The 24,508-nt window shown below is 37.1% G+C and overlaps 4 protein-coding genes and 1 pseudogene across 5 annotated transcripts; 1 reads left to right on the top strand and 4 right to left on the bottom strand.

Moving 5' to 3' along the window:
* Positions 1 to 6,407: 6,407 nt before the first annotated feature.
* LOC147920151 (putative F-box protein At5g47300 pseudogene) lies at positions 6,408 to 7,603 on the bottom strand (annotated as a pseudogene).
* A 1,290-nt stretch (positions 7,604 to 8,893) lies between these two features.
* LOC104764771 (protein APEM9) lies at positions 8,894 to 11,096 on the bottom strand. The gene is given in 7 exon segments (XM_087502034.1): positions 8,894 to 9,083; positions 9,184 to 9,487; positions 9,573 to 9,626; positions 9,629 to 9,855; positions 10,261 to 10,338; positions 10,492 to 10,668; positions 10,950 to 11,096. Coding segments are annotated over 7 exon segments (1,005 nt in total). The 5' UTR covers positions 10,994 to 11,096; the 3' UTR covers positions 8,894 to 8,962.
* A 490-nt stretch (positions 11,097 to 11,586) lies between these two features.
* Positions 11,587 to 13,678, bottom strand: LOC104764770 (cytochrome P450 77A4). The gene has a single exon (XM_010488367.3). The coding sequence runs from the start codon at positions 13,375 to 13,377 to the stop codon at positions 11,743 to 11,745; it is 1,635 nt and encodes a 544-aa protein (XP_010486669.2). The 5' UTR covers positions 13,378 to 13,678; the 3' UTR covers positions 11,587 to 11,742.
* Positions 13,679 to 15,467: 1,789 nt separating this feature from the next.
* LOC147920150 (uncharacterized) lies at positions 15,468 to 17,221 on the bottom strand. Of its 2 annotated transcripts, XR_015591105.1 has the most exons (4): positions 16,821 to 16,956; positions 16,604 to 16,665; positions 16,472 to 16,525; positions 15,572 to 15,702 (listed from the first exon to the last, which is right to left on the bottom strand). XR_015591105.1 is itself a non-coding variant. In XM_087502033.1 (3 exons), the coding sequence occupies exons 1-3, from the start codon at positions 16,960 to 16,962 to the stop codon at positions 15,581 to 15,583; spliced, it is 318 nt and encodes a 105-aa protein (XP_087358159.1). In that variant the 5' UTR covers positions 16,963 to 17,221; the 3' UTR covers positions 15,468 to 15,580. The 2 variants fall into 2 exon arrangements, 1 of the variants encoding a protein (XP_087358159.1); XM_087502033.1 differs by lacking the exon at positions 16,604 to 16,665 and having other exon boundaries at positions 15,468 to 15,702; positions 16,821 to 17,221.
* Positions 17,222 to 18,442: 1,221 nt separating this feature from the next.
* Positions 18,443 to 24,443, top strand: LOC104767422 (phosphatidylinositol-3-phosphatase myotubularin-1). The gene is made up of 19 exons (XM_087502029.1): positions 18,443 to 18,900; positions 19,117 to 19,185; positions 19,429 to 19,503; positions 19,643 to 19,714; positions 19,829 to 19,898; positions 20,135 to 20,184; positions 20,257 to 20,546; positions 20,752 to 20,825; positions 20,911 to 20,974; positions 21,093 to 21,158; positions 21,460 to 21,559; positions 21,645 to 21,758; positions 21,874 to 22,043; positions 22,198 to 22,282; positions 22,620 to 22,838; positions 22,955 to 23,014; positions 23,109 to 23,173; positions 23,262 to 23,541; positions 23,631 to 24,443. Exons 1-19 carry the CDS (start codon positions 18,778 to 18,780, stop codon positions 24,114 to 24,116), a joined length of 2,532 nt encoding a protein of 843 aa, XP_087358155.1. The 5' UTR covers positions 18,443 to 18,777; the 3' UTR covers positions 24,117 to 24,443.
* Positions 24,444 to 24,508: the final 65 nt, after the last annotated feature.

The following is a 24,508-nucleotide window of genomic DNA, read 5'->3' as shown; positions in this document are numbered from 1 at the left end:
ATGGTGGGTGTTTACCAAGCTATGATGAATTATATTCTTACAAGTTTTGAAGAACTATATATCATAATTAAGCTTTTTAACGAGAGATTCTAGTTTAAGGTTTTATAGTTGCGGTTTTCTAGTCTAGACTTTAGTTGTAAAACAAACTTGAATGGTAGTTTATTTAGTTTTTGGTTTCTAACAACAATACTCTTTTAAAAACAAAATTTGATTTAGAAAATGAATTTTCGTACTTAAACTGGAAAAAAGTGTATGTGGACAGTGGACCAAACAAGTTTAAGGAAGTTTGACAGTTATTTTTTCAGTGTTGTTGAGATCTGGACGACTAGAAGTTTACTGTAAAAATGAAAACAAAATGACACATACTCTGCTTACTCCTTTATCATAGAAAACAGAGTAGTGAAACTGTTAACCAAAGGGTTTAGCCCCTAAGGGATTTGAGTCATTTGACTTAGTCCTGATATATATATTTGTTTAGTTGGTTGCATTCTTGATGATAGCCAATTCATATTCATGAGCTCATGAAGAACGTTGTTTAAAAAGAGAAAGTGTGTCTACAGACCTAAGTTTTCTTATATAACAAAACCCTACACAATATGACAATCAAATAGGGTATCTATGACTTTGTGAAAGTAATACTTATGAACATGACAACAAACCTAAAGTTTTTCTGTATATTCATATTCATTTGCATTGTTCGGCCATAGCATTTTGGTATAGTTGAACATGTGGAAGTCGTAAATATAAAGAGGGTTGAAGATAGCTAGTCGGTTTGCCAATCGTCCGTTTTGTTGTAACTATACGAAGTTACTTGTCCGTGTAGCAGCAATACCAAAACCCCAAGAACTGGATAAAGTGAAGTATATGTCAAAAAAAGATCTAGAAGCGACAATAGAGATCTTTCTGATCATAATACTAAAAGAAAAGAAAAAAAGACATTTCTTATATAGTGAAAATATCAGTTTATTGACGATGTGTTGGGTAAAACAGGGTTTTGAGGCTCTGGGGAAACAAGAGTTATACCTTCCGCTCCCGTACCAGTTGGAACAGTCACTCTAAAGAAAGAGAGATAGATTAATAAGAATCACGTTATATTAACATCACTATTAAGCTATCTTGATATGTATTTACCTCGGTGAACCTGAGTCAGAATGGAACGGGAGATTAGATGTAGAACCGAGCGTAGTCCTGTTGTTGTGGCGAAAGTAGTTCGGTGGAACGTAACCGGCGGTGATCGCATTCAGGTCTTTGTTCAAGAAAAAGTAGTAATCTTTCAAGTCTTGTACAGGAACCTTGAGAGATAATGCTATTCTCTCCCACTTGTTATCGTGCGGATGAGTAAGTGTTATCGTGGCTTGATTCTCGTTGTCTTTCTCAACCCGATTCTCGTCGTCTTTCTCAACCATGTGCTCTGAATAGAACTGGATCGTTTCCTCCAGGGTTCTGCCGAGGTAGTTGGATATATGGTCGAAGCTACCGTCCTTGTCGGCTGGGAATTGAGAAAGAGCCATCTTGAACCTGTGGAAGTCGTCTTTAGTCCATGGATTAGCCATGATGATCTTGATTCTTGAACCGTCCAAGATGATGAGTTTGTGAGATAATATGTTTGTTCTGTAAAACGAGGGAACGACTTTTATATATTTGTTTTTGTATTTCGTATAGGAAAAAGAAGACGAAGTAGAAAAAACAAGAGGCTTTTCGGAAAGCCCAAAAAAGGCCCGTGTAAATAAAACTACGACTAGAGTTGAATTTATTTACATGCCATCATTTATTGTTAAAATCATTAATTTATTACCTTAAATATTCACTAATAAATTTAACTCATGATTCTATTTAAAATTATAGAAAAACAATTAAAGGTAATATTTGTTTAAAATTTAAATTTGATTCTTCTTTCATCTTAGTTTTCTTTTATTTTTACTTTTTTTGAATCATCATATAATACATGAATTCATTAAAAATCTAAATTTTTCTACATATATTATGACTCAAATTTAAAAAAACGGACATATATTACTCTACAAATATAGATTGTATCGATAATGCTTCTAAAATTAGTCCAACAAAAAAGTATGACGGGTTATATGACATTACAGGAACACAGATCTAGGAACTGCAGTATACTGCAAGGCAATACTACAAGTACATGTGATTAGCAGGAAATTTGATTATCGATCTTTAATTATTACTACGAGTACATGTGATTACTGCGGTATACCGCGAGGCAATACCACGAAGAATCAAATTTTAGTTTATTTGAGCTAGATCTCTTGATAATCAAAAAATTTAGGGTTATAATACATTACGGGTTATGATTACCCGTCCTAATCAAAAATTAGTGCTTCTATAATAAGAATTATTTCAAATTTTTAAAATTAGATAATGAAAATTTAAATCAAAATACAATAGAAAATTTTCAAAATTTAAAAATTAGATAAATGTAAATTTAATCAAAATACAATATAAAAAAAAATTGTTTCGCGGTGTACCGCGGATTATGATCTAGTAAGAGTACATAATGCCAAAACAATTCAGGCAAGAAACAAATTCATTTGCGATTTCGATTGCAAGTTAGGTTTATATAGATAATTTTGTATAAAATACTCGAGTATTGTTGTGGGATCAACTGGTTACGTAGTACGCTGTTAATTTCCGAGAACGCGGGTTCGAAACACGGGAGGGTGGAATTTTCACACAATTTTTTGCAATTTCGATGGCAAGTTTAGTTTATAAAAATAAGTTTGTATAAAACGTTTGAGTATTGTTGTGGGATCAACTAGTTACGTGGTACGCTAATAATATTTGAGAACTCGGGTTGGACCCACGCGAGGATGGACTTTTGAAGGATTTTTCACACAATTTTGTGGGAAGAAGACATTGCAATACGACGACGTTTTGCGAAGCGTTTTTGATAACTGAATCTTGCATTGCTTCTTCTTCTCCGATCTTGTATTCCGGTGATCGTTTTGTCTCCCTTGTTCCTTTGGATTATGATTATTCCCCTGATCCATTCCTATCTGAAATCTTCTTCAATCAGCTTGATTGGAAAAAAATTCTTGCGTTTTCTCGGTTGTAGAGATCTGTGCGTTTTTATGCAATCAGCTTCGTAGCCTTGTTGTAGGTTGCATGTAAGGAGTTTTAGTATACCAAAAAAATGGGTTTTAGTTTTAGATTTGAGGCCACCAAGCTTCTGATGAAGTTCCAGAGAGAAGCTAATGTTTTTAATTTCACTTCCTCTTCTCTCAATACCACTCTGCAGCGTTTTGGATTCAGAAAGCCGAAGCTAGCTCTGGTCAGTTGTTTTAAGATTTAGATACTCTGCTTACAACAATACTCTTTTAAAAACAAAAATTGATTTAGAAAATGAATTTTCGTACTTAAACTGGAAACAAAATAGTGTCTGTGGACCAAACAAGTTTTAAGACGGTGAATTTTTTCAGTGTTGTTGAGATCAACTTGGACGACTAGAAGTTCGCTGTAAAGATGAAAAAAAAATGACACATACTCAGATACTTTGTATACTCCTTCAATATAGAAAACAGAGTTTTGACGACACTGTTAACGAAAGGGTTTTAGCCCCTTTGGGATTTGACTTAGTCCTGATATATATATATATATATATATATATATATATATATATATATATATTTGTCAACAAACTCTCCATTCATTTAAGTTAAATGATTTTTGGTACTCACTTCTAAAGGAAGCATGATAAAACCAACTAACTTACATAAGAGGTTAGAAAACCACGGTATGTTGCTTAAACAAGCGAACAACATCCGGATTAAGCTACAACATAAGAGATAGCAAGCTTGAAAGCCTAGGTACAAACAACTAAAATAAAGATAAAGAGGTACTAAAACCATAAAGATAGTAAGATCCACCAAGTAGAAATGCCACATGAAGTGACGGGAAGCTGACCAAGACCAAATCACTGGCCGCAGAACGACAAATTGCCACACTGGAATACAAAGATTCCGACGGGTTTTTAAAAACCTAACTCGCACTAAAGATGATGAATCTTCAGCTCCCTGAAAAGAGAGGCATCATGTAGGTTGGGAACAAGTTCCCAAGAGTCGAGTGCCGGAAAAAAGATCTAAAATAAAGCCACCTTGCCACACCACGTTGAACGATCTAAATCGAGTAGATAGCGAAGAGCGGGGATCAAGAAGAAACCGTGTAGACAAGGGAGTCGAGATGAGGGAAGAACAAGAGAGACAACAACACCAACCAAAGTTTGAAAAATATCTCTCTTTATAGAAAGTTTTTGTGAAATGACTCTCATTAAATGAGAAAATTAAAGTATCTCCATTGGAACAATTAGCTTTTAGATCTTTCAAGATTAATGGACCAAAAATAGTCCATAAGTTGGGGTCAGCCATAGAGGCATTTCTCTCCTTGTGAGAGGAGGAAGGCAAAATATGTCTCTCCCATGAGGATTGTACATTTAAATTGTGCCAAATAATTTGTACAATTTGCATATTCATGGTCTTATTCATAATTAAAGCTAAATAGAATCTTGTCGAGGCCATTAACAAGAAAAAGAAGCACTCCTTCCAAAACCATGATAACAGAAATTGATCCATATTTTTTAGGAATTTTTCTGTGCAAGACTAGGCCAATAAGGGGAAGACTAAAGTCTGGCCCAAAAACCAGAAAGAGAGAAATTGGTCCATCTCAATTTTGTCGACTCTTCTTCCTCGGCTAAGAGTCTTAGAAGCAAACCAGCGGATGCGGCGGCTAAACGGCGACACAGCAACGAGCGTCGGTGAAAAATTCCAGCCTGGGATAGGTCCCAGCTGCGACTGGGAAGGGACTCTTCTTGCGATTTGCGAATTCGTTGGATCTAGACGAGCAAACGAGATAAATGACGGGGGCAAGCGACCCATGGCAGATCCAAAGAGGTAATAAACTCGATCTGGGAATTGAAGCAGATCGGAAGGTGACATAAGTAGCTTCATCTTCGACACAGTTTCCATCACGGAGAGGCAGAAGATGAGAAGTCGGAGAGCTTGGAGGCCTGGAAGAGTTCTCACCGGTGGGAAAGTTGGCCGGCGAAAGGTGAAAAAAGATTCCAGAAGTAGATATGATTGGAGTATTTCCACCGGTGGAGGAGACTGTAGCTGTTGGAGCAATCTTGTTTCCGCGGCGGCTTTCTCGAGCCATGAACCTCCGGTTACGAGCACAGAAACTCTGGTTACGTCAGTCAATAACTCAGACCACTCCGAGAAGCCAACCAGGCTAGGAGGAACCACGACCACCATGAGATATCGCTTTGTCTGATAACAAGTGTTAGTGGTTGAATCTTTGGCCGCAAAGCACAGAGGAAACCACAAGCTCCCAGGTTGGACATGATAAACATCAAAAGGGAAAACTTCGATAAGATAAATGTGTAGACACAACAAATTAGGTCTTCGGCTATCGACCGAGAAAGGATCTGATCCAGGGAGAGTCAAGCGAACTACGAGAGCCAAGACAAAGGAGCAAAACCATGAGTCTTGAGAACTGCGGCTACAGCCAAAAGAGGCGGGATATCGAGAGAGTCGGAACAACGATAGCAACAAAATCGCTCTTTTGGATTGTCACCGAGAATAGATCTGACCCAAAGACAACCACCGAAATACGGGAGAGCTTGCCTAAGATATAAAAGTGCCAGATCCGGGAAACCACAAGATCGTCGTAAACTACCTCGCAGTGGCTAAGAGAGATGCAAAGGCACTGAAAAGGAAAAGATCTCACCGATGACGAAATCAAACGGTGGAAAAGACTAATCTGATAGAGCGAGAGATAAAGAGAAGTCTTATGAGAGGAAGGAATCGTCCGACGCCGGCGAGCATGAACTTCACCGGCGTCAGAGAAGTTTGACTCGAGAATAGTGCCTGAGAGCGTTTTCGTTTTTTGATATATATATATATTTGTTTAGTTGGTTGCATTCTTGATAATAGCCAATTCATATTCATGAACTCATGAAGAACATTATTTAAAAGAGAAAGTGTGTATACAGACCTAATTTTTCTTATATAACAAAAACCTACACAATACGACAATCAAATAGGCCATAAAATCCCCACTTTTTGAAAGTAATACTTATGAACATGACAACAAACCTAAAGTTTTTCTGTATATGCATATTAATTTGCATTGATAGACCATAGCATTTTGGTATAGTTGAACATGTGGAAGTCGTATATATAAAGAGGGTTGAAGATAGCTAGTTTAGTGGTTTGTCGATCGTCAGTTTTGTTGTAAATATACGAAGTTACTGGATAAAGTGAAGTATATGTCAAAAAAAGATCTAGAAGCGACAATAGAGATCTTTCTGATCATAATACTAAAAGAAAAGAAAAAAAGACATTTCTTATATATAGTGAAAATATCAGTTTATTGACGACCATGATGTAACACTGAAAAAAAGAAAGAAAACAAGGGGAATTCCGGAAAAGAGAAAGAAAAAAAAAGTTTGGGTCTTACACTTGAGCCAAACTTGGAACATAATGAAACAAAAATGGCCAACACTCAACAAATCCAAAATCAATTTGTACTAAATGGCCCCATCCAATAATGTGGACCAAGGTTTTGCCGTGTAAGTCAGTTACCATGTATTTATCACAACACACGACGACTTTTTTCTCCTCATCGACCAAGAAAGTTACGCCGGTAAAGAAATTAAAATCGGGCGGGACACCTGGTGGTATGTGTAAGATCATGCTCCACGACACCGGTTTGGTCTCACCAATCCTATTTGTCAACCATATCTCTGTCATTGATCCAGCGTCGCGTTGCAACAACACCGAAAGCTTCTCTTCTCTAACAACTGATAGAGACACTACTTCAAAACTAGGACACTGATACGGAAGACACAGACGTCTGAATGTTTCAGTTGTATAATCAAAAGCAAGTAAGAATACGCCAAGCTGTTTCTGTTCTACAGCTGAAACAACCCAATAAGTATTTCCTTTCAAAGACACGCAGAACTCACTATGTTCTACGTGGCACTCAAGGGTTGTATCAATAGTCCTCCATGAGTTAGAGTTGGTCTCATAAATTGCGAATTCTGGTCTGGGGTAAAATTTACCCATATTATAGCACAGTATCTTGTAGCTCTTACCGTGAGAATTCTTGTCATGGTAAGGATCCAAGAGCACAGGTGCCGCCAGTTTGTCCGGTTTGAATCCATCTGGATTCACCAGTACACGGGTTCCAAACCACGATTCTAGTTTGGTATACGTTGGTGCATAGTAATAAGCCCTCGCAGTGTGAGACTTTGGAAATCTCGAATTGTTCTGAACTAAAACAAGGGTCGGGTAAGCTAAGTGCACGTGTGGCCTCTACAGATGGATTTTTAAAGAGGTTAAGGCTCATCGAAGAAACCCTAAACTCGTTCATCATGAGAATCAGACACTGCTTCGGGGCTTTACGGAAGTGCTTTCTTGTGAATCTCCTAGTGTCGCATATGTTGTTCCATAGTCTGCAACTATATCGTATCCTCTGCAGAGATGTGGCCGGAACGCGACAAAGTATCTCCTCTAACAAATCCCCTGGAAAGCCGTCCGGCATCACCATTGTGTTTGTGATCTCTCTAAGGAAGAAGGTGTGGTGCAGTGCCTTTGATTGCTGTTTAATGTTTTCGTTTGCTTTTTTGCTTTCTCTCTTCAAATATATATATATATATATTCCTAGATATGGTCTCTATCTAGTTTCTATATATTTTCGCCAAGTTTATCGTATGATTTTTTTTATATATAAAAAGAAAAGTTTATCCAATGGTTCATTTCACTATCAATTTTTATAAGGTATGAGCCTATGGGGCAATATAGATCAAACTTAATATGCGTGCAAACTAAAATTTATACAGTTATTCAATGATATCAGTCTGATTTAAGAGGATGAGCTGAGGAAAAGTAAGTTTTTGGACCAATGTATGAAAATGTATTTGAGATAGCTTTGGTATATTACCTTTAATACTAGGATTTATCTCGTGGTACACCACGGGTCTATTCGTTTTCATAAATCATTTAAATAAGTTAGTATACTAATATTATCATGTTTTATTTAGTTAATATAAATATTAGAATATTATATATAATATGTTGTATTTGCAAAATTTACCCCATAGTAAATTTTTTTGTTTTGTAATATCAATGCACTTATATATATGGTGATTTTACAATAATTATCAGTACTTGTTAATAAAATTATATGGATTGACTTTGAAAGAACAATAAATATGTGTACTTTCAAAAATACAATGAACTATGATTAAAATCAAAAAAGTTTAAGACCATGGTTTTGTGCATGGTCTTAAACCATGGTCAAAAATACATTGAAATATGATCAAAATCAAATTTATGGTGATTAATAGTGTTTAAGACCATGGTTTTTTGGAAAATAATTTCAAAAAAGATTATTGCACAAAAATATACTTCAAAAATGTTAAGATAGATTTTTAAAATATATATATCCGTTTATAAAAATTCAAATCACATCATATGCTGAAAAAAAATCTAATATTTTTTTTTAACTTTACGTATTAAATAGTAATTCAAATAATTAAAGATAAAATTAAATAAAAGTGAAAAGAGAATTATATTTTAATCTAATATATTGCTTTAAATTAGGTAGATAGATTTTAGGAAATTTGAAATTAATATTATCAAATAAGGAAATGATTGTGTTTGGTTGTAAGAATTGTAGATAATTTAATTGAGACTTGTTTGGATACAAAGATAAGAGAGGATGGCAAAAAAATGTACTTCAAAAATGTTAAGATAAATTACATATGATAGTGTTGGTTTAACATAGAAAGACATTTTCGAGACACAGGATCTAATTATACAACAGACCTTTGAGTAACTAAAATATAGGTTGTGCTAAAGCCTGAGCCGAAACCTAAAAAGGATGCAGCTTTATTTCAATGCAAAATCAGGTTTTTGATCCATCTTACTGTGCATCAATTGTCTCATGTTGTGCTGTTTGGTATGGATTGAATTGCTGCAAGAGGATTCACTTGGTATGAAAACGAGAGCTTCCAGAAATCTACAAATGTTTTTCTTGTGGACTCCATTTGTCTGCGAATGATCCTAAAACAAGTAAACAAGCACACACAGCTTATTTTGTGGTTCACAATGTATTTTTTCATCACATACCGATGTTCAGAAACAAGCTTAGAGGAATTCTTACCGTATTAAAGCAGCTCGTTTTCTCTTCAAAGCATAACATATGATTAATCCAACAAGGCTTATAGCAACCTTTCCCTTGGACATGCTAAATTGGGTATTACCAAGCTTGACGCTTAGAGGATGGGATGACCAAAGTGGCGAAGGTTCATGTTGTTTAGAGAGTTTCAGGCCAGAATCAATCTTATTCTTGGAATCCTTGGGCTTATTCACTACGGCATAAGAAGAAGAATCCTTGGAATCTTCCTCTAAAGAACTAGCCTCTGGAACGTTTGCTGTTTTGAGGGACAGTAAAGAATGTAATCTTCCAAAAGCCCCTGAAGCAGAAATTCGAGTGTAGCATCTTAGTAGGAGGAAAACATTTACAAATTTATACACAACTCATGAAAAGATTCAATAGTACCTGTCGTCTATCCTCAGGCAATGCAGCTTTCTCAACCCATGAATGGCTAGGCCCACGTCATCAGAAACTTTTGCAAGAACTCCAAAGGTATACAGCTCTACAACTTCTAAGAACTCATCAATATCCAAAGATATTTTCCCATGGAGCCCTTTTGCACTTACTCTAGCATCATTTAGGATATAGTGGTTGTCTTTGTAAACCCATATGCTAAAAAACTCTTGCAGAATCTCACTTACACCCGAGTAGGAACCATTTGATATTTGAAGGCATATTCTAAAGGGGGAAAAAAAGAGAGAAGATCAATAAACTTGATATATACAACATTGTTCTGTGACTATATTTACTATGCTAATGGATTCAGAGAACAGTATTGTACTCCCCCTAATAAGTAAAAGTGAGCAAATAATACGACCTCTCAAGTATTTTGTTGTTAAATACCTATCACAGAGCCGAAAACTATAAAGCTCCTCTCAACTGTCCTATCATACTTTGACTCTTATTTATCACACAGCTTATTTTGTGGTTCACAACAAATTAGTTTCTATCACTCGCCTCTTTGGTTATGAATGTCACATACTCCTAGTTCTGAAACCTATCTACTACAGAAAGAACTAAATATACTCTTTTTCAAGCGTAGTAAGCTTAAATACTGTGAAAGATTCAGAACAAGAAAGATACCCAGTGAGAAGAACTTGAACAGGGATAGCTGCAATTTCGCCAAACACATTTCTCAACTCGTTTACAATCTCAACTGTCCTGCATAAAAAAAAGGGATTTGTTGGAAAATACCAATCACAGAGCCCAAAACTCTAAACCTCCTTAAAGCATCCAATTCCAAACAGAAGCAAGAGCCCAAAAGATAAACTAGTCTCAAACTAGATAATCTGAAAATACAGTAAGGAAACATACCTTCCCATTCCATGCAAGGATTGGACTAAAACCATACCAGCAGATTCCAACAGATCATGCAATTGGTGATCACCAAGAGCTTTCTCCTCAGATAAAACATCAATGTTTCCAAATATTGTTTTCAGTGTGGAGGACGATGATGACTTTGCTTCTTCATACATAGAGCACACGAGGTAACTAAACCCATCAAACAAAGAGCAATCGAAATTAGTACTGAGCAAAAATCATCATAAGCATCTTCATTTGAACTTGTTTCTCATCAAGTATGAGGTGAATCGGTCTTTCTGAAAAATTTTATACATAATTGAATAAAAACCAGAACAGATGATTCATGTGAACACTATTTCTGGGTAAATTTGCAGTTCTCATTATACGCATCGCCAAGTACGGAAACCAAAATTCGCAAAAAATAGCAAATAACAAAAGTTAAGAATTTTTAAGGAAATTATCAGAAGTACCTCTCAGAACTTTCGATTTCTCCCCAAAGATCAGTTGCATTCATTGTTGGAAGAAGCTTACCCAAAGCAACAAAGCGAGGAAGAGGATTGATTGAGAGTATGCTCGAATGAAGAAGATGAAGAAGAATGAGCGAATGAGCGAGAAAGAGAGGTGATAATTGTGGTATTTGCTATTGGGCTAAGATGATGGGCTTTCCCAGCATAAATTAAGCAAAGCAAGCCCACCCAACAAGTTATATATAATCTGAGCTAATTTGGTCGGCTCTTAAAAACGTCGACTTCCGACACCACACATTTCACGTGCATGTATGTGGCCTCTTAAACGTCGACTCAATGGAAGTCCACATCATGTGATGTTGTCCTTTCTCATGTGAAATCCTTTATTGATATCATATTCCCGTTCCAAATCGTGATGAGTAATTCATAAGGTTACGTGTTAGACAGATGTTTAATGTTCGCTTTTGCATCGTGAAAAGTGAAAACATTAGACTTATCAAAAGATTAATCATCGAACATTTTTGAAGAGAGATATTTAGATAGCTTAGCTTTATTACTTTTTGGTTGATATTTTCGTTGTAGGTAACCAAATTATGATTGTTATTATGTGGTGCCTAAACACAATATCAACTTAGCTCAGTTTTACAAAAAATAATAATATTATTATTATTTGAGCATTCTACAAAGTACAAAGCCCTCGACGAATTTCAAAACTATAGGTTCCCTTTAATGTATGCAGCACACAACGTTTTCATAATCAAACAAAAAAAATTAAGAAAGGAAAAACAAACAAATTTTAAGCTCTTGACTTAACCATGGCTCTCAACGGTTCCTTCATCACCACCGTGAATTCCAATTTCCCGGCGAAATTAATATCACTTCCCGGCGGATAAGCGCTCCACTCAAACTCTTGAACCATCTTCGCTAGCATTAAATGCACGTGTACGGTCGCCATCGCTAGACCCGGACAAATCCGACGGCCAACACCAAACGGCATCATTTTAACTCCGGTTACACCGGTTATGTCCGCTTCCTCTTTACCCGAAATAAACCGATCCGGGTTAAACTTCTTCGGATCAGACCAAAGCTTCGGATCCTCATTAATAGCAGGGAGATAAAACTCGACGTTAATCCCAACGGGAACATCGTAACCTGCGACCGTCGTCTCCTCCGTAACGGAATGAGTCAACGTAAAATAAGTCGGCGGATGTTTCCGGAGAATCTCCTTAACGACTGCTTGTAAAAAGACCATTTTATCCACATCTTTCTCCTCAACCTTACGATCTCCAACCGTTGATTTAATCTCATCGTAGAGCCGAGATTGAATCTCAGGGTTCACGATCAGCTGCGCTATACCCCACTCGAGCGCCGTCCCCGTCGTATCAGTACCTCCGTTGAGAAACTCCGAGCAGAGAGACACGAGCTCTTCGTTAGACGGCGTCGTTTTACGACCTTCGATTTTAAGGTCAAAGAGTGTATCAAGATACGAGAAAGACGACGCCGTTTTATCAGTCCCCGGATTCTGAATCGCTCTCCGTCGTCTCTCGATGAACTTAACGATGAAATCAACTTGCTCACGACGAACCTCCAGAGCTCTTGCTCTCTCCTTGGAGTAAAACGGAGCAAGGATCGGGAGGTAATCATCGAGTCTTGGGTTAAGCGTGATCAACACTTTCTTCATCACTTGATCCATGTTCAAAATCGACTCTTCGTCCATTTCGATTCCGAAACACATCTCCAAAAGAATACAAAACGCAGCGAATCTTGCGTTTCTTAGTACCCAGACAAAACCGTTGTTGTCTTTAGCTTCTGATCTGATCCTCTCCACGAGTTTATCCATGGCGGATTGTCTCGACGACCCGAATTCTTTGAACCTTGTCGAGCTTAGCATGTTCTGTACCATGTTCCGTCTTAAGGACCGCCACACGGGTCCGTAAGCCGAAGCGTTGACGGTGAATGTGTTGGAGCTGAAGATGGTTCTGGTCGGATTCTCGGAAGGTCGGGTTGCGAACATTGGTCCGCGTTGAATGAGGACGTCGTGGGCGATAGCTGAATCAGAGATGATGATCATCGTTCGACTCCCCATCCTCAACGTGAAGATAGGACCGTATTTGTTCCTTACATCATCAACGTACTCGTAGAATTGCTTTTTGGAGCGAGCGAATTGGAAGAGGTTCCCGACAACTGGCCAACCCGGAGGACCTGGAGGAAGCTTTACGCGCTTTGATTTAGAGCTCCTACGCGTGAGGATCAGTAGAACCAAAGTGGATACGAGGACGGTGAAGAATAGTGAAGGAGAGATGTTAAATGAAGTGGTAGTAAAAGGAAAGAGAGACATTTTTAGATTCTTGTTTTGCTTTGTAGCTATAGGGAGGATTTGGAATGAAAAGGGAAGAAGCAGAGGAAAAGGTATAAAAACAGAGGAGAGCATGATAATTTAGGTGAGGAGAATTTAAAGTAAAACGGTTTTGTGATTGGGATCTCATTTAATGTTATGAGGCTGAAGTTTTTGGTATGCACAAGAAGTACGACGCATATTTAAAGTCTTGTCTTTTATGACGACAAGTGGTAATACAGGTTTTTTTAAAAAATTATCTCCGAACGTGATCTTGCATGTCATCGTTTACTTTTTCAGTTCAAAATTATGAGTTCTTTTCATCTCCTCACCAAAGTAATGTTGTTGTTACATCAATCTTTTGAGATGCATGCAACTTAATTACAAGTTTTAAGTTTAAACCTCTGCACCGAGACTAATGTCGATTCTCTACCAAATTACCATTTTATGCTTTAATTACAAATCATAGTTAAGTTTTTACCTTCGTATACAACAGATTCCTACAAAATCATGAATGCAAAACATGATATGAGTACCATATATGATCAGTTTTGACATGAGAGTGTTTGTTGAATAATATTGGAGTGTCCATGAGTTTACAAATGTTCATATGCTAATTAATCCCGCAGCTTTTATTGTTTAAACCCTATATTTGACCGTGGCTCTCAACGGCTTCTTCATCACAACTGCAAACACCAACTTCCCGACAAAATCTACATTGCTATCCGGTGGATATGCGAATTACTCGAACTCTTGAACCACTCTCGCTGTCATCAAATGCACGTGTACCGTCGCCGTTCCCATCCCCGGACAGATCCTACGTCCAGCACCAAAAGGCAACCCAGACGAGTCCTTGGTTGTCTCTAGCCTCGGATTTGGTCCTTCGAGCTCTGCGTGTTCTGAACCATGTTCCATCTCAATGACCTCCACATGGGTCCATACATCACGGAGTGGACTGTGATTTCACTTGAGCTGAAGATTTTCCGGGTTGGAGTTTCGACGGGTCGGGTCGCGAACTGAACTCCACGTTGGATTAATGCTTCGTGTGCTAGACTCGCGTCGGAGATGATGATCATTGTTCGAGTCCCTAGCCTGAGAGTGAAGATTGGACCGTAGATCTTTACGAGCTCCTCCAGGTACTCGAAAAACTGTATCCCGGATCGAGTAAACTGAAACAAGTTTCCGATCACCGGCCCATCCTAGTGGGCCTGGCGGGAGTTTTATGCGGTTCGATCGAATTGTGTCTCCGGTACGTAATGGTTTATAACTAAACCGGATATGAGAATCGCAAAAATGGCTAAGAAGACATGATTAGGGAACAAGTCAATATGAGTAGTAGAAAGTACTGATAGGAGTGACATTTTTTAAAGCTGAAGAAGAGGAAGACGTTTTATAAGACGTCTTCTTTCATCATATAAGACGTTTTATAAATAAGCTTAAGCATATAGCAATCGGTTCTATGAAGTATAAAATCAATTTTCTAAACCGTTTATACGTTTTCTATTTTGATGGAAATTGAAAAATCAACTCAACAGTATTTGGAATTGTGTGATTTATCGAAGAAAAAAAACCCCAAGATTGCAAAAATAGGGGACGAGGATACGAGTGTTAAAGAAAGTGGTGGAAAACTTATGTCATGTAGAGCAACCCCAATGGGGATATATTTTAGGGGTTCTTAAATTATTGTATTTCATAAAATTTTAAACATAGGAAAACATTAAAACATAATAAAAGAAATGTAAAATTCATAAAAAAGGAAATGCTTAATTGTATTCTCCAAATTTTGCCCAAATATTCTCAACCAAACCAAATTAGATTGGGTGGTTGTTGATATTGAACAGGTGGAGTGAGAAGAGATTGCCAAACTTGATTGGAAATTTGGTCACAAACTTGATTTAAGCATTCATCAATGGTGTCATCAAAATTATTGTGTGAAGAAGATGCCATTTTAGAAGAAAAGTGAAATAAAAGATATAAAGTGTTTGATAAGATAGAGAGTGAATTGGTGAGTGTTTGATAAGTCCGAACAATCGTTTTATAGACTTGTATCTCCAAAAATTTGTGGTTTAAAATCGTAAGAAAATTTGTGGTTTGGTGAGATAAAAACAAAACCTGTACTTGTTTGAGAGTGAGTTGGGATGAGAAAATATTTGAAACTTGAGAATAAAGCAGGCTGAATATGAGAGTGCTTACAATCAAGAGTAACCGATTCTAGTTTGCTATATATACAAGTTTATTGAACAACAATTGTGGAAAGAAAAACACAAAACGTGTTCACGGGAAGGAAAAACACAAAGACTTATGTTCTCTTGTGCCGACGTGACAGCTGTAGGTTCACGGGAAGAGCAGAACCACAAACCAATTTCGTTCTCTTGTGCCGACGTGAGATCACAAGGTTCACGGGAAGAGCAGAACGTAAACCTGCCAAGGATAAGCAAACAATACATGAGATAAGAATTAAATACAGAACAGAACCATGTTATAAGAACATAACTATGTTATAAGAACAGAACCATGTTATAAGAACATAACTATGTTATAAGAACAAAACCATGTTATAAGAACAGAACCATGTTGTAAAACGATTCACTAAACCATTCACAATAAGTGTTTAACTATTACAACTACCTACCAAGCACTTGTGTTTAAGTGTCACAAACGAAACTATCAACGACAACAACACAACACAACACAACACCTAAAATTCTCACAACCCAACAAGAAGAAAGACATCAAATCAACAGCATCTCCGACAAATCTTTATGTGAATAACTCAAAAACAACAACATTGATTGTAAAAAGAGACACACACTAACCCGTTTCTCTCTTGCTTTATAAACATGGCCAAACTTTAATAGAGCTGAAGCCGATTACAAACACAAAACCACATACACAAGATCAACAAACACAAGAGAAGCCAATTACTGCAACATGATAGTAAACCAAAACAGTTTTAAACCAAAACATTTATAAAAAAGGTTGTCTCACCTTGTCGGATTAAGACAACACAACATGATAGTAAACCAAAACAGTTTTAAACTGCAAGAAACACATTCAAAAGAATAACCAAAACCTATCCAAGCAAAAGAACACACAATAAAACACATCAAGAGAATCTGAAAAACACATCACAAATACGATGGAACATGAGAAACCAACAGAGATATAGGGCAAGAGACCAGTTAATAACCTGATGTTTCTCTCTTCAAACCCTCCCACACATTAATCCTTGTACCTCGACTGCCTGCATCAAAGAGACAAAGATATTTAATTTCACTTATATAGAAAGACAGAAAAAATCGGTTAAGAGAAAGAACACTACCTGAAGATGTAGGGAAGAGAAGAAAACGATCCATCAGAACCATCACCGACCAGCAAAGCATCCTCCAAGAGGTAAGAATCAAATGAACCAAAGTACAAATTCATAAACAAAGAAATGAGAACAACCAACCCTAATCCCAAATTTACGAACAAAATCGAATAAACCCAAATCCCTACTAACTATTCGTGAATTCAACCTACTACACAAAGAAACTTACCCTTGCTTCCAATTGCTTCAACCTCATCTGAATGACTCGACTCCAAACTCAAATCAATATCATCCGATTCGCCTCTGAGATTAAATCCCTTCGGCTTCCCTTTTCTTCTCCACATTCGCGTATGATTCCATAGTTGTAACATATCTTTCTCCTTCCTTTTGTCAAGAATGGCCTTCGATCGAGAGAGAAACAGCGAGAGAGATCGAGAGAGGGAGAGATCGAGAGAGAAAAAATTGTAATCGTCGAACAAATGTTTTTTTTTTGGTCGGAGAAACAAATGTTTTTTTGGTTCTTCTATTTTTTTGTCCAGCCAACGAACACTCGACACGTACGAGCTCTTAAACCATAATCGAATATGCAATATTAGAGTCTCTCTTATATTTTTTTCTTTATTCTGATTTTTTTTTTCCTTCTCTATTAAAACCCCTCTTATAACCCTGAGTTGGGAATAACCTAATGTTTATAGGTGTTTTTTTATCGCCTCTTGAGTGGTGGAGGAGGCAACATGCTATGTTTTGCAGATTGACTTAGGTTTTAAAGGTGGTTAAATATTGAAAGTTAAGCACCGACATAGAAGTGGTGGAATTTGTCAAATCTTACAAAACTTGAGTTGGGGGAATTTGTAAACTAATATTCTAGTGATAAATTGTAGTTTTTTTTTTTGGATAGGAATGTGAATGATAAATTGTAATTTCATGAACGGACATTGGTAGAGCACCAGGAAATGGTGCAAAACGTATTCAAAACTAAAAACACATCTTTGTGTTTATAACAAAGGGAGTACTTTCTTGTTTGAGAGTATACAACTTTTAACTGGTTATTAATCAAGTACTAAATATAGAAGTCTTTAATCTGATTATTCTACATATCCTCGTTGGGTTCATGAATTTTTCCATTTACAAATAATATATGTAGAAACTAATTTAGACAAGACCTACTTTATATATTTAATTTTGCATTCAACTATACGTGTAGTTTGTTGTAGTATTTTTTTACTTATTGGCTCTGATTGAGAAAAACTTTAAAAACTTTAAAATTAATTTAAAATCTTAAAAGCTAAAATTTTACCAATTATATTTTTGTTGCAAGTTTTAAAAGCTTAAAGTATTTATCAAAAAAGTTTAACATAACATATTATGATAATGATGTATTGACTAGTTCAAGAGATTCTTGACAGCAGGATCGTCGACCATCGATCGCGGTGTCCTTCCTGCAGCATTTCTCGCCTTAGGGTTGGCCCTTGCCGCCGATAGTCTGGTTACCATGTATGTGACTAAATCAATGTGATCAAACCTTACTGCAATTATATGCAGAGGTTATACCATCATAAAAGAAGAGATTAACGTAAGGAAAGCTAGGGGCAAAAAGAAATAAGTATATCATCGAGAAAGAAAAAAAAAACGTTTGATATAAAAAAAATAAGTATACCATCATAAGAGGAGCGATTAGCAGAAGTTAAGCACCGACATATCATTTGGATTGAAGTGGTAGAATTTGTCAAATCTTACAAAACTTGAGTTAGGAGAATTTGTAAACTAATTTTCCAGTGATAAATTGTAATTTTTTCTTTTTCTTTTTGATAGGAATGTGAATGATAAATTGTAGTTTGACATTGGTAGAGCACCGGAAATGGTGCAAAACGTATTCAAAACTAAAAACACATCTTTGTATTCATAATTTGAAACTTTTTCTTTTTATTGGTCATGTGTTTTCTATTTTTTTTCAAGTATTCAGTTTTTTCAAGTATTCAGGTGCTGGATAAATTAGTTAAAAACAAATAGATAACGCTAACAAAATAAAGTACAAAAGGAAACAAAAAAAACACGACAGCACCGTTCCAAAACTGTGTCGTATTAAAATTTTACAAATCCGTCGTTTTGCTCCGTTGATCGGCAGGTGAAAGCTTCGTCATCACCGTCTCATTCTCTCTGGTTTCTCTTTCTTTATTCTTCTCTTGATGACGCCGCCGAGACCACCGTCTGGGCGAGGAAGAGGAAGGCCGCTGCGTGGTTATTCGGAATCAGAGAAGATGATGGATGGTACCGGTAGTTGGGATACGCTTGATTGGACCAAACTCGATGTAATTGCCTCTTTCAATTCTCTCTCTCCCCTCTTTGATTCTTAGGGTTTCTCACGTTTTCTTCCCTTTTAACCTACAATTCACACAGACAACACGTGAATGTCGTTTTATGCGCAAAAATGCTCATGTTTATTCTGGTTATTTGTATTGTATTGAATTGATTGCTCAATGTTTCTTGTTTGGTTCTCTCTCTTTTTGATTGATGGGTCGCCGCAGTCAGCTTCAGGGTCAGGCTCTTTTGCCAATTTGAGTTGCTTGCTGGAATCGGAGAAGGTCGTCGTCGAGGTATGCTTTTTTTTTTAGAGTTGGTCAAAGTGATCTCTTTTATTCGAATTTTCCTTTTTAGGAACTTTGTTACCATATCTGGCTATTGAAATTTTGAGACTTGGTATGCTATTTTGCTTCACTCGTGTTGTTTGTAGATTAGTGTGGAATCCAGTATTGGTTATGTCCCATTATAATTGTATGGAGAAGTTGTTTTTTTTTTTTTTTTGAATCTTTTATCTGATATTTGGACCTTGTTTACAGGGTTATGGAGTTGTGCTTATTAACACCGATGAGGCAGGAACCTTGTTGGTGACAAATTTCCGTATTCTTTTTTTGGTATGAGATTGCCTTTCCTCTGTTTCTTGCATCCGTTCGCAAAGATTCTGCATAATTGGCCAATGTGATTGTTTGAAAATGTAGAATACAGGTCTTGAACGTACTTATATTCAATATATTATTTTTTCTATTTGTGAAGAGTGAAGGAACCAGAAAGGTCATTCCACTCGGAACAATTCCATTGGCAACTATTGAGAAGTTTAACAAATTGGTCAGTTGCTATACCCTGGGGAGAGAGCTATGTGATTAATATTGATTTAGTTAGGCTCTGAAGCTTTTACATTGTTTATTCTATGTATTTCTGATTCATGGGTGGTGAACTTAGGTGCTGAAAGTTCAATCCAACCCTCGTCAGTCTGACAGGAATCCACCACGACGTCTTTTACAGGTCACTGGTATGTTTCCGGACTTGATCATTTGCTATATCTGATTTAGAGTAGGTTTTTTTTTGTCTGGATTTTGTGTCATAGCTCAAAATCCGCTCCGGTTTTGAATTGCGTTCTTGACTGTTAAGTCTTAACGTCTGAATATTATCTTGGACAATAGACATCTTCCCATAGTGATGTTGGTTGAAGTGTTTTCTTCTTTTCTTACAACTTTATTTGATGCTATGATCACTTGCGTGGTGCAGGAAAAGACATGAGGATAATTGTTTATGGCTTTCGTCCTCGAACCAAGCAGGTGAAACTTTCACTATTTTGCTGCCTTACTCATTTCTCCCTGAAATCTGTATAACCTGTCATACTTTTGCAGAGACGTTCAGTGTTTGATGCATTACTGAAATGTTGCAAGCCAGAGAGAGTATGGGATCTTTATACTTTTGCTTGTGGGCCTTCCAAATTTGGTAACGCAAACCCAAAGGAAAGATTGCTTAATGAATATTTCCGTCTTCTCGGAAAAAGTTCAATACGAGCATCAGCGGATATGATTGAAGATGGTTCGTTCACATTGTCCAATGAGCTGTGGCGAATAAGTGACTTGAACTCCAATTATAACTTGTGTCAGACGTACCCATTTGCCTTTATGGTTCCAAAATCCATAAGGTATGACACTGATATCTTTTCAGGATTTTAAAAAATTCTTTATCTATCCCTTCTAGACTTTGAGTACTACTGTCTTCATATTTAAAGAGCTTTCCAGAAAAATCCTCTTCACTTATCTGGCATGTCTCTTTTTCCGCATTGGAACAAGACCATGTTCCTATGGTGAATTATAAATTAAAAAAATAACAAGTCTGTGTTGCTGTAGTGATGAAGAGCTACTCCAAGCATGTTCTTTCCGGGCAAGATGTCGTTTACCTGTGATCACGTGGTGTCAGCAAGGTAGAAATGCACATATTTTGGCTGATTCCATTTTAATGATGGTGGTATTGTTTCCAAGTGACATGCTTTTTGGTCTCAATTGCAGGAAGTGGAGCTGTGATAGCACGCTCATCACAACCTCTTGTGGGTCTTATGATGAATATGAGGAGGTATATCAGACTTTCAATTTCACGATGAGACATTTGGATAATTGTTTAGTTTTAGTTTTGGATTTCAAAGTTCACAAAGTGATAGATTCTGAAGTTTAATTTGTTTCAACTCCAACAGTAGTTTTGATGAAAAACTTGTTGCTGCGTTCTGCTCTCAGTTAGCTGATGCAAAGGGAGAACGAAGGTGAGCTTCTAATGTTCCTTTAGTCTGGTTAATTCTTGTGTCTTGTATTTTATGCTTCGCTATAAAGAGTTAAAGTTGTGGATTATGAATGCATTTCATAAAAGGAATTCACACTCTTGTTGGTCTTGGTGGACACGAGATTATCTTCTAAATGCATCAAAATGTCTGTTTGGTTTCTATTAATCTACTTGCTGTTTGGTTTTCATTCACAAGCTTGTGTTGAACTGAGCTCATATGGGATATATTCAGTTGTTCACAAAGATGTACTTTTCTCATCATGTTTTTTTTTTCTACTTCATAGGAAGCTATATATTGCCGATGCAAGACCTAGGAAAAATGCATTAGCAAATGGAGCCATGGGAGGCGGCTCAGAATCATCGTCAAACTATTTTCAATCTGAAGTAAGTGAATTTCTTGGTGTTTTGATGCTTAAAGTCTTGATCTTCTGGAATTCCATGATTTTAGTGATGGTGTTTCTTTCTGCAGATTGTTTTCTTTGGCATAGACAATATACATGGAATGAGGGAGAGCTTTTCCCGCCTTAGAGATTATTTAGACATGCACGGTACAACATCATCTGATGGGAGATCATCGTTCTTAGTGAGTATTGAATATCCAGGAACTTTTTTGACTGATTCAGTTGGGGAATACAAGATGATGTATTACAGTTTTATGGTGCTAATCATTAAGATATATGTATGCGTGGAATCTACAGAGACACGGTGGTTGGACCTGGGGAGGAGGCAATCTTAGTAGTATGTCTGCTTCAGTATCTTTACTTGGAGACAGTGGTTGGCTGATACATATCCAGAACGTTTTAGCTGGCGCAGCATGGATTGCTGCTCGTGTTGCTATGGAGTCGGCATCAGTTCTTGTGCACTGCAGGTTAGATACCTGATTCACCTCACCGGCTAACTATTTCATTTGGATACCAATTTATATACCTGTAATAAGATGAAGATGCGTTTGTTTTAATCAAAAGCTTCTATTATTATTATTATGATTGTTATGTCATGATTCATCATATGTCATTGCGCAGTGATGGATGGGACAGAACAACTCAGCTGGTTTCTCTTGCATGCATATTACTTGATCCATACTACAGGACTTTTGCTGGGTTTCAGGTATTCCTTGTCCTGATTTGGTGTTTCTGGGTTCTTGTTTTTGTATGTGACTGAGTTTACGAAAGTCTTTAATTTAGGTTTGACTTTTAGTTTGATATGGTTTCTCATAGAGTATGTTTCACAACTGTAAAATTGGTAACTAGACTGATTCAATGATTTACAATTTAGACTGGGAGTAGCATACTGAATTCTATTCTTCATATCCATTCATGTTTCGCACTTCCCCGAATGGAGATGCTACCGTATCAGTCATATGTTCTTTCTCACTAATTGTGCATCAATATTCTTGTTTGCTACCCCGTTTTCTTATGTACTTTTTCTCTTAAACTCACATCAGGCTCTTGTCGAAAAGGATTGGCTTGCCTTTGGTCACCCGTTTTCGGATCGTGTAGGAATGCCTAACATATCAGGATCCGGTAGTTTTGACTTACCAAGACAGTCTTCTTCGGCTGGAAGTTTCCCTTCATCTCCTGTGCGTCAGTCTTCAGGATCAGCAGCCTCACAATCTTCAAACTCTTCCCATGGGCATAACAATTATTCGCCTATATTTATTCAGGTGAGCGAGCAGCTATTCATCTTGCAATTATAGTAACTTTTTGGTTTGTTTTAGATCTATTTCAATGGGTTGGCCGACCAACAGCTTATACTATGTTCACATATATGTGTTTCCAGTGGATTGATAGCGTTTCACAGCTGATGCGGATGTATCCTTGTGCTTTTCAGTTTTCTCCGGTATGTATGAAGCCGAACACATTTCTGACAGTTTCATGTTCAGCTTCTTCCCGTAATAATACTACTACTTTTGCCGTAATATTTGGTGTTTCAGACTTTCCTGGTAGATTTTATGGATTGCTTGCTTTCATGTCGCTTTGGGAACTTCTTATGCAACAGGTAAAATTTTCTTAAGAAGCTCCGTTGTAGAAACCAATTGGTATTAATGTATTATGTTTGACCAATTGTGACCTGGTGTAAATTTCAGTGAAAAAGAGAGGGAACAATGTGGGATTGCTGATGCATGCGGATGCATATGGGCTTACTTGACCGATCTGCGTTCATTTAGTGCAACTTCTCATGTCCATTGTAACCCATTCTATGATCCGTTGAAATATGATGGCCCATTATTGCCTCCGGCAGCATCTTTAGCTCCTACCCTTTGGCCCCAGTTCCATCTCCGCTGGGCTTGTCCCGAGGAAGCTAAAGCTGCAGATATCGGGGTACAATGTAGAGCTATGACAGTGAAATATTCAGAAATGCAAAAGGTAACGTAGTTAACTCATCTTCTTCTTACCTTCTCTCTTTGGCTATATAGTGTGTCAAAGCTTTTAACATTCTAATTGATTTGAAACAGGAGAAAGAAGCAGCAGAAAGAAGAGTGGACGAGATATCTTTCGCAATGGAGTCATTAAGTGCAGAGTTGCTAAGAGAGAGACATATGAGTTGGTTAGCTAGGGAATCAGCAAACCGAGCCACCAAGGAATATGGAGCTTTAACACGAGCAGTACAATCACTCGGCTGCAAGATTAACTTCAGCAGATCTGACGTTGAAGACGACCCAAGGGCAGGCTCTCTGGAGAATAACCCTAGGAGACGAAACAGACAAGGGAACAACTCAGATGTTTCTGTATCAATCTCACTAATGTCTGAAGAAAACAGATCTGAAAACCCGATAGGACGAGTTTGTGAAGCGTTGTGTCCATTGCGTACAAGAGAAGGATTATGTCGATGGCCTGAAGCGGGATGTGCTCATGTTGGAAGTCAGTTTGTCGGGTTAAAAGCAAACTTTGATGCGTTTGACCGGCTTGCCATCGACGATAGCTATTTCCAATCTAAATGAAAGAATTAAATTCTGAAGGAAGCTGTGATATTTGTAACAGTATAGAGCCAATGGAGGATCAGAATCATCAATAAAAACCCGTCTGAAGAAAAGGCGGGAGCATAACCATATAAACTGACAATGACACCCTGAGTTTTTGGAACAAGGGAGTTTCTCATCTTGTTACTTTTGTGTATAGCTAAAAACATTATTTTTTTTCTTAACCACTAAACAGTTATTTAATTTAGATCTATGATTCTTTTTGGTTAAAAGTGAAAAAAAGTTGGGTGAAAGTGATGTACAGTTTCAAATAAATTGACTATTTATAATTACCGTATTTTATGGTTAGTGTTTTGTTCGAACAAGTTTCGGTCATTCAATGACTCTTCTTAACTCACTATTTTTCTTTAACA

Source organism: Camelina sativa, chromosome 19, assembly GCF_030686135.1.
Source record: "Camelina sativa cultivar CO46 ecotype springtype chromosome 19, ASM3068613v1".
NCBI lineage: Eukaryota > Viridiplantae > Streptophyta > Magnoliopsida > Brassicales > Brassicaceae > Camelina > Camelina sativa.
This window is presented reverse-complemented; position numbering and strand designations above follow the sequence as displayed.